The sequence below is a fragment of the Colias eurytheme genome, chromosome 13 (assembly GCF_061535395.1).
Source record: "Colias eurytheme isolate Ceu_HAF_F1 chromosome 13, ilColEury1 Martin Lab GWU primary, whole genome shotgun sequence".
Classification (NCBI taxonomy): domain Eukaryota; kingdom Metazoa; phylum Arthropoda; class Insecta; order Lepidoptera; family Pieridae; genus Colias; species Colias eurytheme.
The window spans coordinates 3,454,262-3,472,280 of NC_142992.1; the positions used below are offsets into that span (position 1 = coordinate 3,454,262).

At 31.8% G+C, this 18,019-nt stretch overlaps 1 protein-coding gene across 1 annotated transcript in view; it reads right to left on the minus strand.

Annotated features, from left to right (window-relative positions):
* Window positions 1-4,396: 4,396 nt before the first annotated feature.
* LOC149903292 (uncharacterized) overlaps window positions 4,397-18,019 on the minus strand; it is a 60,131-nt gene continuing 46,508 nt past the window's right edge. The window contains exons 6-13 of the mRNA XM_090108667.1: window positions 17,262-17,368; window positions 16,526-16,745; window positions 15,173-15,322; window positions 13,519-13,665; window positions 11,798-11,959; window positions 6,614-6,828; window positions 5,581-6,501; window positions 4,397-5,506 (exon numbers count right to left, since the gene is read on the minus strand). Coding sequence (XP_089964793.1) covers window positions 4,972-5,506; window positions 5,581-6,501; window positions 6,614-6,828; window positions 11,798-11,959; window positions 13,519-13,665; window positions 15,173-15,322; window positions 16,526-16,745; window positions 17,262-17,368 — 2,457 coding nt within the window. The 3' untranslated portion in view covers window positions 4,397-4,971. The remainder of the gene's footprint in view (window positions 5,507-5,580; window positions 6,502-6,613; window positions 6,829-11,797; window positions 11,960-13,518; window positions 13,666-15,172; window positions 15,323-16,525; window positions 16,746-17,261; window positions 17,369-18,019) is intronic.

Sequence of the window (18,019 nt, forward strand, 5' to 3'; positions counted from 1 at the left end):
CATTTAACTTTTATTTAACATTTAAATTATACTTATTATTTCTAACTTTATAACAGGTATCTCTAGCGAGATTGAATTTGGGTCTATAAATATTTATTCCATAAAACATGGAACGAATGTACAAATTTTAACCGTAAATCCGAACGCACTGAAGCTGAAAGGACACACCGACGGATAAACAGTGTTTTATTGTATTAAGCCAATACATAAACCGACGTGACCATAGATAGTAACTTTCAATTCCAATTCCGACAAAGGCAAAAAAGGCCATATCTTCAGTAGGTCCAGGTGCAGTTTTCGAATGAAATGCGGGAACAGAATTGATTGTAGGGCCGTTTTCCATTTAGATATGGAAATTCAAAGCGTGTGTACGACACCGCAAGCTATGTATGGTAAAAAATATTCCACTAGCTATTTTCGTTCATGTATACCCGGCTTAGATTTGTCGCCTTTCACGACTTGTATTGTTTTACAGAAAAACATGAAATGAAAATGTGCGTACATGTCGTTGTGGCACTGCCTTTGTGAATATAAAGCAATATCCCATGGCAATACTCTTGCATAGTGGGATGAAAGGATTAGATTTGAGCATTGAATGTTCGTGAATACATTGTTTGTTCGAAACAGAATCAAAGCCTTTTTGTTGTATGGAAGGGAAATCGTGCAGATGATTTTGCTTGAGTTAACTAACATCTGTAAGGGTCTGGTAGGCTTGAGCTCATTATGTCCTTGAGAACATAATTGAGTATAACTTAGCGAATTATTATAAGCACATAATATAATATGTAAAGACAATAAAGACAATATAGAAATAAAAGAATGTGTTATTTGTATTTCTGAAAGCTTTTAAAACTATTAAATAATTAATATTTAAAAATAATTTATAAATATAAAGTATTAAGTCCACTGCTGGTCATAAAACTCACAGATTGACAAATAACAAATTACAAGTAATGAGTAAACTTACTTTAACCATTTTACCTTATAATATTTTCGAGTCTCTGAATATAATAAAGTAAAACAGTATTTCGTACTAGCGGTCCGCCCCGGCTTCGCCCGTGGTACATATTTACATTTTCTCTACATAAGAACCATCCTCGTACTTCAAGGAATATAATAAAAAAAGAATTATCGAAATCGGTTCAGCCGTTCTCAAGTTATGCGCTTACCAACACATTTTGGGATTCATTTTTATATTATAGAGATAACGCCTATATACGCACGACATTTCAATCACACACGACAAGCCCCAAAATCCATGCAAACACCGCACCTTTCCTCATATTTGACAGCAGTATTTAACAAGGCATTTAGTACAGAGAACGAATTACCTCATCCTGCGCCAAAGGTCCCATAAAAGTAAGAAGCGGAGCTGTAAGATAATTTAGTTTGCCAAGCGCTCGTTATGTCAACGAAGTGGACAGGCTAATGCAGCCTGAGCCTATAATTTAATTATCCGCTGAGACAAATACAAATTAAAGACGTACCTACCTGCTTGATGAGCTTAAATGTTGATGAATTTTTGTCGTAAAGCGTCGCTCAACGGAGACGCCAATTTAATTAATATTGATTACGGAGCTGGGAAAGTTGTTGTTTTTTCGTTGGACTTAGTTATTTTTAAGCTGTCGATGTGCGCGTAAGTCTTTCATGAAGTGTTTATTCGAAAGGTAAAGAGGATGTTTGTAAGGAAAATTATATAATTATAGAGTGGTGTTTTGCAAGGAAAATTACAGATAAATAATTATTAAACGTAGTATCACTCGTATACACATTCACAAATAAAATTTTGATTTATTAAGTACGTTATTAAAATGAAATAGTTTTTTTTTGTGATAGGATAATTATACTTTCTTTTAATTTATTATTTTATACTGGCTATAATATTTAGTTAAAGTCAATAAGATACCTTAATCCAATCTACATCAAAATTGTTTAATAATTTCGGAGATATGAATAAATAATCAAATTCAAATTCAACCAGATTTAATTATTAAAGTTCTCCATTAATATTGGCTTCTAATAACTGATATTCTGTAGTTTATTGATAAAACGCCTCTATTAATAGATTGCTACACGTTCATTACTGAGAGATACCTCGTGTATTTTTTCCTGAATAAGGCGGTTATTGCTTTTTCTTTATTACTAACGAACCTTTCATGGTTAATCGGGTAGTATCTACTGATTACACGGTACTATATAAGTTCTAATTAAATACTGGATTATTGTAGGTTTGCTCAAATACCCAGTATATACCTATGCCTTTTAGTATAGCTACTAGAAAAATAGTTAATTTGTATACGTAGTATATTATTATTAGTCTGTGGTTTAATCTATGTATATTAGTGCCAAATTCTATCAGATCTGTTCGAAAATGTTTAGATATTTTTGATTTTGTTAATGAAAAGTGTGTTAGTTTCAATATAGTTTTAAATTTTATAATTTGTTTCAGGTTGCGGCTGCACTCGAGTGACGTGAACAAGAACCTTATCCATACTATAATATTATAAATGCGAAAGTAACTCTGTCTGTCTGTCTGTTACTCAATCACGCCTAAACTACTCAACCAATTTTCATGAAATTTGGTATGGAGATATTTTGATACCCGAGAAAGGACATAGGCTATTTTTTATCCTGGGAAAATGACGCAATCCCGGAAATCCCACGGGAACGGGAACTATGCGGGTTTTTCTTTGACTGCGCGGGCGAAGCCGCGGGCAGAAACCTAGTGTGCTATAAATACACAAAATATTATGATCTACGTTCAAATGTTCATCAGATTTGCTATCTTTGTGTGAATGAGTGTCATAAGCTTTAGATAAAGTAGAATATTATAATGAACAAATATCCCAATTATAGATAGATGAATAAAACTAAAAATATTATTTTCTGTTTTCTGTCGATTTATATAACCTTTGTTAAGACTTACCCTCATTAAATCACTAGATTCCAAAGTGTATGTTTATTTCCATATACCGGGATCAAATAGAAACTTTTTAAATAGCGCTAATGATGGATGAATACAGTTAAAAAAGTAGGACACTCACGAAGCCTACATTCAGCCAACTCAATTAAAACACTTAAATTGTAATTAGTGAGTTATTATTGTCGAGGCCTTAATTCCACAGTAAATAAAGCCATAATAACTATATTTATGGTTAATATTTTACGGTTTTATTGTAGTTTATGAGTGATATAAATTTTATATGATACGGAAGATTTAAGTTATGAATGATACTGATTGCAGTACAAATATCTTTACGATTCTTTGAATCCTACTAATATTATAAATGCAGAAGTTTGTGAGGATGTGTGTGTGTGTGTGTGTGTGTATGTGTGTGTTTGTTACTCTTTCACGCAAATACTACTGAACCGATTACAGTGAAATTTAGCACACATATAGAGGGTAACTTGGATTAACACAAAGCATAGGTTTCATCCCGGAAATCCCACGGGAACGAGAACTATGCGGGTTTTTCTTTCAAAACGCGGGTGGAAAGCTAGTTGTGTATAAGACGAGTGACAATTCATTTTATTTAATAAAAATAAGTGTCTCTAAATAGTTCATGTTTGTTAAACTTCGGTGAAAAGAACGAAAATTTCTTGGGAATTATGAAATAAAATTCAATACGTATTTTATATATGACTTTAATTTTCCTGTTACCTGGAAATCACTTACAGATATTAAAAATCTTATTCTATAATTTATTTACATTTTTGATTATTGATACTATTAAATTACAATACATACATTTTAGTTACTAGTTTTTATACAGGTGGTTTAAAAACACAACCTTATTTATAATAACTTATTAAATAATTACCTGAGACAACTAAAGTCCCGATCTTATATACTAACTATTCAGTTTCTTTATGTATGGTTTAATTTTGAAATAATTTTTGTTAGTCAAAGGAAAAATCCGTATGCAAAATGAATTTCAGTATCGAAAAAAGAACACATATAACTATTATAATTAGAATATGCCGAAACAGAATATGCAGTTTTGGTTTATTGATGGCCATAGATTTTGTACAAAATATGCATATTCATCTTTAGGTGTCTTTTAACCATCTGTATATAGAAATTATTTGATCAATTACACAGTTCTTCACACTTATGTAGTATTTTTACAACCTATATCACATTTCATTTTATATCTATAATATTATGGTTTACTTTAAACAACACATTCATCGTGTCTTAGATACTAAATTACACTGTGTACAAAATTATTATATTGCATTTGAAAACAATAAGGGCATTTAGACACGAGGCTCATGAAAAATTATTATTGAAAAAAGTATTTCAAACTGTTTCAATTTAGTATTATTTGTTTCGGTGGTTTATTTACATTTATTCAAAGTGATTTCCAGTAAATTTAGCTTGAAGCGAAAATAGTCTTTATAAACCATGTTCACTTTATTCAGAATATTATATTACCATGTATGAACTGCGACGTTTTATACGCTCGTGTAAATAGCCCCTAAGTGAAATCAATATAAATCCTGTAATAATATTCTATAAGTGTTTTATTTATATCTTAATATCGTATTGTCAAGCATTTTCTGTACAATTAGATATGTTATTTGATTAGAAGTGTCTTATTACAAATACGTAAACAAAAATAAAGCCCTAATAGGGAATACAATATTACAACTTACAAGTGAACCATATTATTGAGGTTATCAATAAAATTGATCCTACAAATTACAATAGCTTTCACAAAACTGTACATTCACGTTGTATAAAAATTAATAAAATACAATTTGTTCAACAAAAATTTCCTACAATGAAGCTTGATTACACATGATGAATTATCTATTTATATTAAACTTTTCAACAACACACAGAGTCCACGAATCTAATAAGGAATCGATTAAATTGTTATGGAGGCACTTTCGCCATTTCAGTCTTTTCTTGAAACACAAATTTATTAATGTTCACACGGTTGTCTCTAAAAGGTCCGGAGATTGTCAACAAAAGCCGTCTTTTAAGTCAGGATAACCTAAATCGGGCAAAGCTTTCCTAGAACCCCTATTATCCATACGACTACTCCTGCCTCGACCTAAGCTAGCGTACCTTGTGTCAGCCAATTTATCCCTTTGAGCCACTTCATCATAATACCTCGCGTCGTTGAGCCCTGCGCTATATTTTTGACTAAGGCTGTATTTGTCTATTGTTGCGTATTTTTGAACAGTGGCGTACTGCCTTGTAGATTCTGGAACGCCATTCACTTTCGCTCGATCGTATGGCCTTTCTTCTACTTGTAAGGCACCGTCCAATCTCGCTTTGAATTCTTTATCTTTTTTTCTGCGTCGTCTACATGCGCATAGAGCGATTGCTACAGCGCATATTAATAAGCCAACGCCAGCCGCTGCTGCGACATAAGGCGGTGGCAGTGATATACGAAATGAGCAATTAGAGTCATCTTCATCAAAGCCTGATGGACAGTGAGCGCTGCCATCACACCAAAGTGTCAAAGGAATGCACGCATTTAGCTCTGGGCAGCTGTAATTAAAATTTACATTTAGTATCTATTACTATTTTCAACAATATTAAAAAATAAGGTTAAAAATACTTACTGAAATCGGCAGTCAAGGAGAACCGAAGATGGTAAGACGTTAGTTTCAGAATCATGTTCTATAGATGGCTTTTTCATGATTTCAATCCATTTTATTATATAATCTGCTTGTTCATGTTGCAAAAAATCTATGACATAACTTTTTGCATGTGGTTTGAGAGAAGATTCTAAAGATGTACTAGCCGAGTCCCAACCAGGAGAATACAATTCAAGATTATTAGACGTATCAGGACAAATTTCTCTAGATTTTGTTGTATCGTAAGCTTCATATATGAATAAGCGATTGGGTGTTGTACAGAACGGAGATGATGTGGTTATTTCGTACCCGGGGATTTTAACGTACAAATATCTTCCCTGGACAGGTGTGACGTCATCTCCTCCAGGTTCAATAAGCCACGGTCTATGCACACATGCTACTTCAGCTCTAACACTTTCTGATATAACATGTCTATCGCCAACTATTTCTGGTGTAATAGCAGTTTCTCTTTTATCGTATAACCTTATTTCCCCACTATTTCCCCTAAGGCGTCTATCTCCCCAACCCGTGGAGCAAATCGTTTCGTCTCCAGGTCCAGTTGGTATGAATTTATATTCACCTTCAAAACTAAAATCATCGTAATCTTCAGTAATATTCATCATAGTAACCGTGAAATTAATCTCCACCACGGGGGCCGTTAGCGTGTGAATGTGCAAAGGCTCAGAACGGTTAGTACAAAGGCAATCCCTTTTTATGGGAACTCCCTCCCACGGGTATTCAGTAATAATTATCTGAGCGAGACCTTCGCCTCCTATAGTTCTCTTTGGAGGTCTATTACATATCCAACGACTAGTTCTGGAATCTTTGTGTGTGCTGCAATGTTTGTTTCCGAAATTAGTGTTTGTAAATGTTAATTGGACTCGCTCTCCTTGTTTGGCTTCGAACCTAGAAATAAATAAAACATTCAGATACGTTTAACTGGTTTGTAGTTACTATACAGATTGGGGCGATATTGTCATTGAGTTAAATAAGATTTTGAAATGCACCATAAACTTACCTCAGTATGCAAGTAAGATTTTGCGCTCCACCCCGTCCATAGTAAAATATCGCTCTCGGAGCTTGGAATCTTCCAGAATAGGTTTGTGCAGATTTAAAAACTCTATCGCATGCGGATTTAGAGTCGAGTAATGGTTGTCCCTGCTCGCTGACATCCACGAACTCATAGCGAAGGACGAATGAAACGGGATATAGTGCTGATCCTTGACGTAGCTCCTAGGAAATGGAAAAAATATTTAGTATTTTTTGCATTTTATTTTTACTTTGGACAGACTCATGGACAAAATTATTTTTAAAACTTATGAATTAAAGTGTTTATTTTAATATAATTAATATTCTGGAGAACTTTTATTCACTTCCAATCTGGATCAATAAAAAAATATATTTTTTATGAATTACGATTAGATACATATTATAATATAAAACTTTGCTTTCACAATGTAAAATATGTTATGCATCCTTGCATTTGCTTTTTTTGTATCTTATATGCAAAATTTCTCAACAGAATAATCACACAAGTTTCCCCCTTAAATTTTTTACAAAAGACGTAAAATCCAAGCACTCAAGTATTTAAAATTCGCCGCCAAACGATTTACATTCAAGGTTAGCAACACCGAGTAACATTGTGTGCTGGAGCAAAACTTCAAATATTTAGTTAGGAAACTTGCTAAGGTCCTCTTCTGTGTTTAATATTGAATAATAAAGCAGTTGCCGAGTTGTGACTTTAACAACTTGTTTAAAACCGGTTTTCCTATATTAATACAAACTGCCAAATTAAAACTATTAGTATGTTTTCATAAAACAGGAGCTTTTTGTGCCTTCTTTCAATTGATTAACTGAAATGTTAGGGTATGAAATATGAATTAAGTCCCGTATTCCGCCGTGGAATATGGAGCAATGAAATTTTATACCTATGTGTTTCTTTGAACAAATGATTTTAACTAAACTCATACGTAAGTAACAACAACAGTCTGTGACCTGAATAGCACGAATGGCATTTATCTCTATCGTACATCAATACAACAATGACAAAACAATACAATTAATTACTTCCTACATATTTAACCAAATAATTTCATTACAAATAATTCACGATACAAAAGTTAACACAGCAACCACAATTTAAGTCTGGCAACTATTTGTTTAGTACCATAGCATTCGCTATGTGGCAATAATTTGCACGTTAAATTATTAAATTGTATGTACCATAATTAGTTGTGCCGCAATCATTGGTTTCTGACCAACCTTTGTTAAGGTTTGATCAAATTTTAATATGACATTATTCTCTATTAGATAATTATTAATATATTTATCTTATTAATATAATAAATAGTTAATGTTTTAACCAAAACTGTTCGTTTTCGTTCGTTCATATCGAATTTAAAAGACTACATAGTCTCCTAAAATATTCGATATGAATTATTAAACATACAATAATCACCACGTTAAATTGTTATTATAATAGACAACAAGAATCTCTACAACATAATGTTGTTGTAATATCGATGCGATAAAGTAATTTTGTTTGTGTTAATAAAATTTTCGTTTTGACACTTTAAATTTTATAACAATTATACTGATATCGCACGATACATTTCTACAAACAAAAAGGAGTCTAGGCCTAAAACAGCGTCAAACAGACTTGTAACCAAGCTACTTATTGAAAATGTTAGCAGTACTTGTCACAATCCTTTGAAACCTCGTTCTCAAACACTTGGCTCGGGTGCAAGCTTTACAAGGAGCGAGGTCTTAAGAAACGCGGTCGCGATCATGAGATTTACTGCATTTAATTGTTACAGTTTTGAAGTTTTGTCGCTAAGGTCTTGGCTCCAAATGTGCAAGGGTATGAGGTAATAGAAAACTTAGTATAAGACTAAAAATTTGATCTAAGGCTTCCACGAAATGGTGAAATGAAGTGCTACAGATATCCGTAGATATGGCGTAGCAGTATCTACAGAAGTACTACGCAGGATCTACGAGACATAATACTGGCATAATTTAGTTTTGATTTAAACATATCCTGTTCTAATTCACAATACATTTCTGAGTTTTATTTAATTGATCTCAAATTAAATTAACATTGTCATATAAGGTCAGGTATTCGCTATTCATAATTACAAAAAAGTTAAACTCAAACATTTATTTATTTAATTAGACGTTATTTGACCACCTCATCTACAACGACCAATTCAACACCAAAACACATTGCCAATGTTCAAAACACATTCTCTCTTAGCTTCCATCTATGAAGCAACTAACTTCCATTCTAGTTCATTCGCATCTGAGTGTCGACGCAATCAGTCTTCGTGGCCATTGCTTTAGTCTCAGAAACAAGTGAATGTTGGCATGAAGAGCCAACGTGCTCCTTGCATTATTCACTATGGAGCAACGTGACTTATCTGAGCTCGACTGAATGTACAAATGCTAAGGTCTTAAGGGGATAAAAACTGCGTAAGTTTTCAGTTTAGAACTTTGGTGTGCAATGGAATAGTGAGGTAATGTTTGATTTTGAGGTATATCGTTATTGAGATTTGTCTAGTGCATTCATTGAATTGATGATTCGAAAGCTTTCTTATGAACTTTGATATCATGAGAGATTTTTTTACTAATTTAAGTTTTCTTGATATTTCAGTAGATCAGAGATATTTAAAATGTGCTTAATATGTTTAATCAAATACAAGGTAAGTTCTAAGTAATAAATAAAAAGTATTACACGACCATTTTAAATTATTATATTGAAACTTTTAATTTGTAACATTCAGTAAAGGAAATACTTTTAAACAAACTACAAATATTTTTCGAAGTGTTAAGAATAACTCGACAATTTATCCTTTGTCTTACAAAAGATTCACGAGTGAACGTGTGTGTCAAGGCATTCAGCACGAATCTAATACTTATACAAATTCTCTAAAATATTAAAAACCCGAAGGAATTTTATCTTTTAAGCATATTGCTATAGTTTTAGAGGAACCGAATATTTGATACCTATTTATAATATGCGATAGTTTACGGTAATATGCAGTATTAAAAATATGTATTAAAACATCAACAGACATGCGAAGTTAGGGACCTCATTTTTTTAAAACCTATTAACCATTACAGTCAGTTTATATCTGTAGTGTATTTTATACGTTTTAATAGTTAAAAAATTTAAACTGGGAAGACAAAACTTTTGTAAGTCGGGTTCTAATTCGAATTTTCACAGTTTAATAACGGAACAGCACTTTTTACAATCCAACAGTGTACCATATACTAAAATACACAAACGCTCCTCTATTCACCAATGTATGCATCTAAACAGATGGCGGTAACTAATGATTCCACGTCGCGATGGTGCGTCATATTTTTCAGCAAAATTGCGAGTTTCATACAACCAAGCCATGCATACTTGAGCGGACAGAAATGGAGGTACAATGTTGACTGCAATATGTAATGAATGAAGCGCAACAAAAGGTTCCTTCAGACCTTTATAAGATTCGTGTCGCAGCTGCACTTTCGTGATATTGAAAATTTAAAATGTACCGCTCGATCCGAGGACTTTTTTTGATAAAGTTTATTAATATTGCTGGAAACTTTGTCCTTTGAATATAATAAATAGCCTTTTTATTTTAAAATAGACTTTTTGATATTTTATATTTATATTTTTATATTATCTTATGATCATAAAATATAATAATCGCCATAAACGATAATGACCAATAAAGAGATAACAAATTTATGATCAAAATAATAATGTTGCTATCAACATTATTTGGAGCACCCTTACAATAACATATTTTGCTACTCATTAAAACTATCATTGCGTTAATTATGTATTATTATTATTATTCTAAATTATACAGTAGAAAATTAACCTTATCAGTACAGGATAAGCTCTTAATTACATTGAATGCAAATTTATGCATTTTCTCGTCTTTGTCGGATGCACGCTCTCAAGTGAGTTTCGAGATAGTAATTACATCATCACATTATGTAAGATGTATCTACCGTTATTATTGGCTATATTATGCAATACATAATATTGTTTTACTTAAGTAGTCCTATTTTAGAAGAAAATATTTTATCAGTCTGGCCCCCGAAAAAAAAAGCTTTTCAATGAACACATCCCGTGTTCTTTTGTACAATATATATTTTTAAGCTTATTTCTTTTATTAATTGGGAGTTAATTATAACACTGCCGTAAATAATACATCCATTCCCAATTCTTACCTATTCATTAAATGGCCAATTTAATTAATAAGAGTTCTTAATTCGGTAAAGCAATTTTATTTTCGAGGGTGACAATTATGTCTATTCTTAAATACCAAAACGGAACATAAGAATAAATTTAATTCTTTTTGAAGTGAAACATCTGTAAGCGCGTTGAGAGTAAAATTTCAAGGTTGCGTCACGGCAATACGGTCACGTCATGGAGTAAACCAAATATGTAATTAATCACACATCCTCACGAATTAATTAAATTGAAGTTGGCATATGTTTCGTAACATTAATTGTAGCACAGAGTCGGTTGACGCGGCATGATTGATTCAGCCGACGTTCGCCGCAAATGCATCTTGCATGTTTGGATCTAACACGGTAGTGCAGTTCTGTTCAAGCAATCTGGCACAAATTTCAACTAATAGGACTGAATCTGATGATTGTGGCGGTGTTTGGTTTGATCTTAACCTATATAATACGTAAATGAAAGCGGAGATAGATAGAGACACCACTGTAACTCAGAACAGCTGAACCATTTTTTTTAAACTACTTTTACATTTTTTTACGTATCAAAGTCATAACCGAATAAAGTAAATTAATATGAAAATAAATGAAATAAATTTATTTGTCCATTATATGATTTACAATTAATGTACGACAGTGGGTCCCAAACTAAGTGAAAAAAAATATCTATATTGAAATTTGTTATTCACAAATCTAAATTTAGAATTTAACGTTCTGCGTGAAATAAAATTCTCCGAATGCGTAGGCGATCTATATAAAAGCATCATATTAATTTTCACTGTTCACATAACAATAAATTTAATAAAATATAGTCAATATTTAGAATTCAAACAAACATTGATAAGTTTAAATATAAAAGTCTAAAAAGAACAAAAATAAACATTCTCCACTTAAACATACGCAATTCAATTTGAGATTAAACTAAACAAACACATATTAAAAACAAAGTTAAATTAATACCTACCTGCAAAATAGTCAAAGCTGGTCCAGTCGTAATGTAGCTTTCGGAGGGAGCGCACGGCCGCGTCGCTCTCGTGGCGTTTGATAAGAGAGCGTGGTCGCAAAGACGAGGTGATTCTTCGCGACAGAATGAACCCAATAGCGATTTCTTGTCTGTCATCTCCAACTAAATAAAACATATCCATCGATAAATATAATCAAAAAAAGATTTAATAAAATGAACACATAAAATTATTGTATTGTCACCTATCGTTGATAAGCGTACAAAGTTTGAATTAAATCTGTCCGTTTATAGTGACTCAAAGTACTAAATGTATCGATTACATACAAACATAACGGAGAAGCTACTAAAAAAGCTTGTTGATAATCAAGCGTTACTAAGGGCCATTGATTGATATCCTGGCCAAAATAATAGTAAAACAAGATACATGTGTTATTCCATGGACATATTTAACCCTCATTTCATTCCAGTACAATTAAACAAACTTAACATACAAATATCGACTTTTAAATGCCGTAGTATCTTTCGAACATTACGTATAATTAAGGCAGCTGTCTTTATCCACAAAGTGATGGTTATATTGGAATACCTGTGTTATTACGGACGATTAAACTAAATTAGAGTTATAAACTATTGATTTTGGTAGTTACATGTGTACAGTAAAAATAAACTTGATATTACAGTATCTATAAAGTAACTATAGCTATGTTATGTGAACCTCAGGCAATAGGGACGATATTAACAGTAAATAAGGAAATAAAATATTGCAGTATAGATTTGTTCACGACACGACTTTTGCTAATGGAATTTTCTAGTACTTTGTGCAAACTTATTAAATTATTGTTTGATCTTTTTAATTCAAATTCAAATAAATAAGAATTTTCCACTATTGAAAACTTGTTTACCACATTCATTTATTTTATCAAATCATAGCGATTTTAAAAGATACTCTTAAAAATATTTATTATAAATTAAATACAATAACAATGGCCATTCATGTTGCAATATGAATACCGATCTAAAAATATGTTAGGAAATATAATAAAGCTTCTGCTGCGCAAGTATCGATTTAGATTTAATCTGACCGGCACTGGTTCATATCTCTAACGTTCTCATTGTTCAACTTAATCCACGTAACATATCGGCTACGTTTTATGCTGAATACTCAACCTACTTCTGAAGTATGTATAACCGGGAAGTGATTTGCTCTGGCCAGGTGCACTATTACCTCGAAGCAGAAAACTTCTGATTAAAGTGCCAGCAAAAAATGTTTATCCATTCTTAATGCAAGTGGAATGAATGAAACACCGCAGTGCAGAGTAGCAAAGAGTGTTCAGACACATTAAAGAAAATTAATGTTTGGCTCCGCCGTCAAGTAGCTAGGTAGCGGTTGGCAAAGTGAAATGGCTCGAATGAAGGCGGCAAGCGCGCCACCCAATTTTGTATCGTCGCTCTGTTATAAGCCCCACACGAGTCATTGGCGAGTGTGTCTATATTTCATTACTCTGTTAACATATTACATTGAAAGGTAAATACTGCTTAAATTTTGATGTTTCCGAATATTTGTTGAAACGTGATTCGCATTGATTCGATTTACTGACTGCATACAATTTACACGATAAACATTTAGTTTAAAGTTTGTTCATCGAGAATTATTTAAATATAATTTCTAATGAATTGAATTGTTATTGAGCTTACAGTAAATTTAATAATATGTTAAATACCTTTCTATCAAGATCTGCATCTGGAGCGGCTCCATCCCATATAGTGAGTTGCGAAGAACAATCTTTTTGCTGATCAAAACCGGCAGGTTCTGTTCCTGCGGCGTGATACTTCACGAAGGATACCCAAACCACTTCATTTGTGCGACCCTGTGAATAAAACAAACTTTAATATACATGGTAATAGAAATGAACAAGCAACACGTAAAAATATGTTTAAAATCTGCCTACTAAATAATATTACCAAATAAATCACACTAACAACATTATATCTCTTAGAAGATATTTTATGAAACGTAATAAGTAACAAATTATAAATCTTAATATCTAAATCATTATAAATGATAATCGCCTGACTGCAATAAACAGTATAACAATAAATATATCTCAGAAAATACGAAGAAAACTCTTATTCAATTCCATTATATCATTCTACAAATAGACAATGCTGCTTATAGCGAGATGTAATGTAGAAGATTTCGTATTAAAATAAGTCAAGGAACAAAAAATACAGCGTCTGTTACACAGAGGTAATTCCGAGTCGCGTAACTCCGAATGGATACCATTCATCTTAAGACTTGGATTATACCATATTATTAAAAACGAGGAAAATTTACATAGAAAATGTTATGAGGGAACCATGATAAACCGTTCTTAAACTGTTTATCTTGATTTATTCTGAACACATTAAATTGGTATTGTTACAGTTATAATATTATGATTTTGTTTTTGTTTTTAGCATTCATTATTATAATTACGTAATAAGCAAATCAGTCCCGGGTTAACAGAAAAACAAAAATTAATTTATTTATTACTAATTTATTAATTAATTTAAAATAGAGGTTTTCAAAACCTTTACAATTATTTTAGTACATATCGTTAAATGATAATTATTGCATTAAACACAGAACAAGTTTAAAAGGTATAAATTAAATACGGAAATGTGTTTCTATTTTACTTTCAAACAAATAATATAAAGAGCTTAACACTGGGAAACTATTACTGCTCTCATTCTATTCGAGTGTCTACAAAAACATTTATTTTCATATTCATTATTAAATCTCACTAAAGCAGAATTCGAATATATTTCTACATGAATAAACAATTTAGTTGATGATGTGAATCGATTTTATTTGCGTCATTGGTTTGAAGCAATTTGAAGCGAAGTCTAATGAACCTAAAATTTGTTATAACATACTACACAATATTGTATTATGAGTAAAATGTTATAACTATTACGCGTATATAACAGCGCTATTCATACATCGGTTATCAAAAGTAATGTTCAGATATCATAAGTGAGTTCACATGAAGTTTTTCATAAAATTGTTTATGCTTCTTGTTGTTTATGTTCTTGTGAATGTGGGTGTGGGAAATGGGGTAGCCAAGTATTGATTCGTCTTCTATTTTGATAAAAATTTAAAAATGGCTCTACATTTTTAATACTGTGTAATTTACTAATGCTATTAATCATAAGAAAAGCACTACCTAATATTTTTAAATTTGCAGTTAAAAATTGAGACCCCAAAACTTCTACTATAACTTTATAGATAGTTGATTTAAAGGTATTACCATCACCATAACCAAGTTCTTACACAAATAAATCAATCGCAAACCACACAATACATTCCTTACATCAAAGCAAATCCATACAAACCTGAAAATAATAAACGCAGGACGTGTTAGGAGGCAAGGAGTGGCGAGGATTCCTCAAGACGCCACTCGTATTGTCAGCTGAGCGGAGAACGAACCGACACCGCCCGTCCGAGCTCACGTAGGAGTGCGAATCTTTGTCCACGTACAGCACCTGCCAAGTAAATGTTATATTTTCATGTATTGATTTTGTGTTGAATGGTGCTTGTAGACTGTGTTGTAACGTGTGTATGGTTTTATTGCTTGTCATTTGTCTTGCTTTTAATTGTTATTTTATTGCTGTCTTGTTAATAATGTAGCTACTTTGCAATTTAAAAGTTGAATTATTATTTTTTGTTATAAACACCATTCATGTATAGGATGGAATGCATTTGCATGCAGAGGATATATAGTTTATACCTACTTGACATGTATCTATTGTAATAATATTATCAAGTTATAATCGTATTTACGAAGCCTTTGCGTCAATTTCATTTCAGAAAATATCATAGGCTTGTGATTGTAAAAAATACAATCCTTACATTCATATAAATGAAAATAATGTGAGTTAGAAAAACTTTAGATTCCAAAATTATACACTGGCTAATTCGACAAAGCGTTTAACGTATTCATAATACATTATAAAGAATCCCACCGCTCAAATTTATGGAATTTGAAATATTCTAGAATGTAGCGAGAAATTTTGTAATTAGTCTGCATGTACACTAAATTATGTTTTATTTTAAACAAACTGCTATTATAATTATTTTATCTAGAATAGTAATTTTCAATTTAATTCTGTATTTAGAAAATATAGATCAAAAGCAATTGTAAAGGAAATAGGTTAAAAGTTTGTAATTAATGTTCCTAGTGTATAATTATTCCTTTGACAAATAGATATACAATATGTATACAATCTTGTACTCTATCAAAGTAGTAATTATATAGAGTTATAATGATAGTAAAGGTTTTTCTTTGATTTATTGGTGTAAAATTTTTGTAGATAATATGTTGATGTAGAGTTTGAGTGAGATATGGATTTATACTAAAAATAGGATAAACCATATGAAGTAGGTACTCGTATAATTGCACACCTAAAATTAAAAATGGCTCTTAACAAGTTATCAGTAGATATCTCTGTTTCAATTTATATCTCCTAAACGGCTCTTTCTATGTGTACTTAATTGTAGATAAGAATTACAACTAAACAGTATTTATATTAAAAACAAGTAAGTTACGATACAACAAACTGAACAATTCTATATTTTTGTAAAACGTTTGTGTACATTTCTCACCGTGAAGATAAAACACACACACAAACACATCATGTTATATAACGCGTTGTTGCATTTATCAAATGCAATTCCAAATAGCTTACCTGAACTTCAAGCTCGAAACCAGGCAGGTAACTCAGCGGTACAGGATGGAAAGGATTATCATATGGCGACGTATGAAACTCCAATAACATGTTTGGACCTCGGGTGATGATGTCGGGAACTGCGTCACCTCCACAGAGCCTGACTAGTACAGGCGAGTCGCGGGTCGCCCCGTCCCAGACAGTTAGGTAATCTTGTACTACGTTACATTGGTCCCAGATCCTGTAAGTTACCTTGTGTTAATGTTTGCTTTTGAAATGGGATTTAGATGCAATTCTGTTCATCATAATTTGGGTCTAGTATTACAATAAATTTATAAGTCATCCAATTTTATGTAATACGGTCTAACCGTTAGATGGTATACTAAGACCTGATAATCGATATTTATTTTTCAGTAATAGTTAGCATTCAACAAAACGAATTTTTGTAATGGTATTTACTTGATAAAATCTGTTATTATCTTCTGTTTGATAATAATTAATTTATGTTTATGATATTCAATTACATTTTTGTACATTTAAGTAACTTTTAATTTAACTTTTTTGGATATTTCCCGTTAGATTTTAAAAAAGTTATTATTGTCATTTTATTCATTGGGTAAAGGGCTTTCGATATCAGTTTAAAGATTTTTGATATCTACAATAGTTACGGAATAGTCGCCTGTACACCCTGTATAGAGTAATGTTTACCAATTTTATTTTGGAGAGATAATCTACTTAATATATGTAGAGAACTTACTTCAATACTCGCTGACTTCTATCATATTTGACTATTTGGTCTTTGATATGTATCTTGTGACTGTTCGTTTGTCTGACTGCCAATAGAACATGTTTGTTTGGAGGTGCCTGAAATAATTAATTACATTAGACTCTAAAACAAGAACTATATATATATATTCACGTATTTAAAAAGTAACTATGTTATGTTATGAAAAGTTTTGATATACAACTGTATGTATATTACCTAATCGAAAGAGATTTAATGGAAAGAATATCTGTAGAATGTTGGCTTATATAAAAACGTTCGGACGCCAGTTGCAAATTATATGTATTGATAAATTTTCATGTTAAAACCGTGGTTAAGATGGAACGCACTTCCGTATAAGGTACCTACCTGTTCACTCTACGATTCAAGATGAAACATGTTATTTGTTTTATTTTAATATTATAATAGAGAAAATAATCAACGCTTAAATTATTGAAACACACGTAACAAGTCTTTTATTTATATTCATTAACAACCATATTATAAAAAAGTTCGATCAACGCAAGATTATGAGTGTAAAATATCAAGGCACATTTTCATCTGCGCCGTGCACTGTTAAAATTCGCGAGCGTATTAATATATTATGTGTTGTGTATGTAGCGTACTCTGGTGTGAATTTTAAATTAAATATTAATACAAACAGCCGCATCAACCACACAGCCTATTGTGCGCGGGTCGCTCGTTTTCATGTAAATTCGTAACGATTTTAACCCAGATCTATGGCGCATACG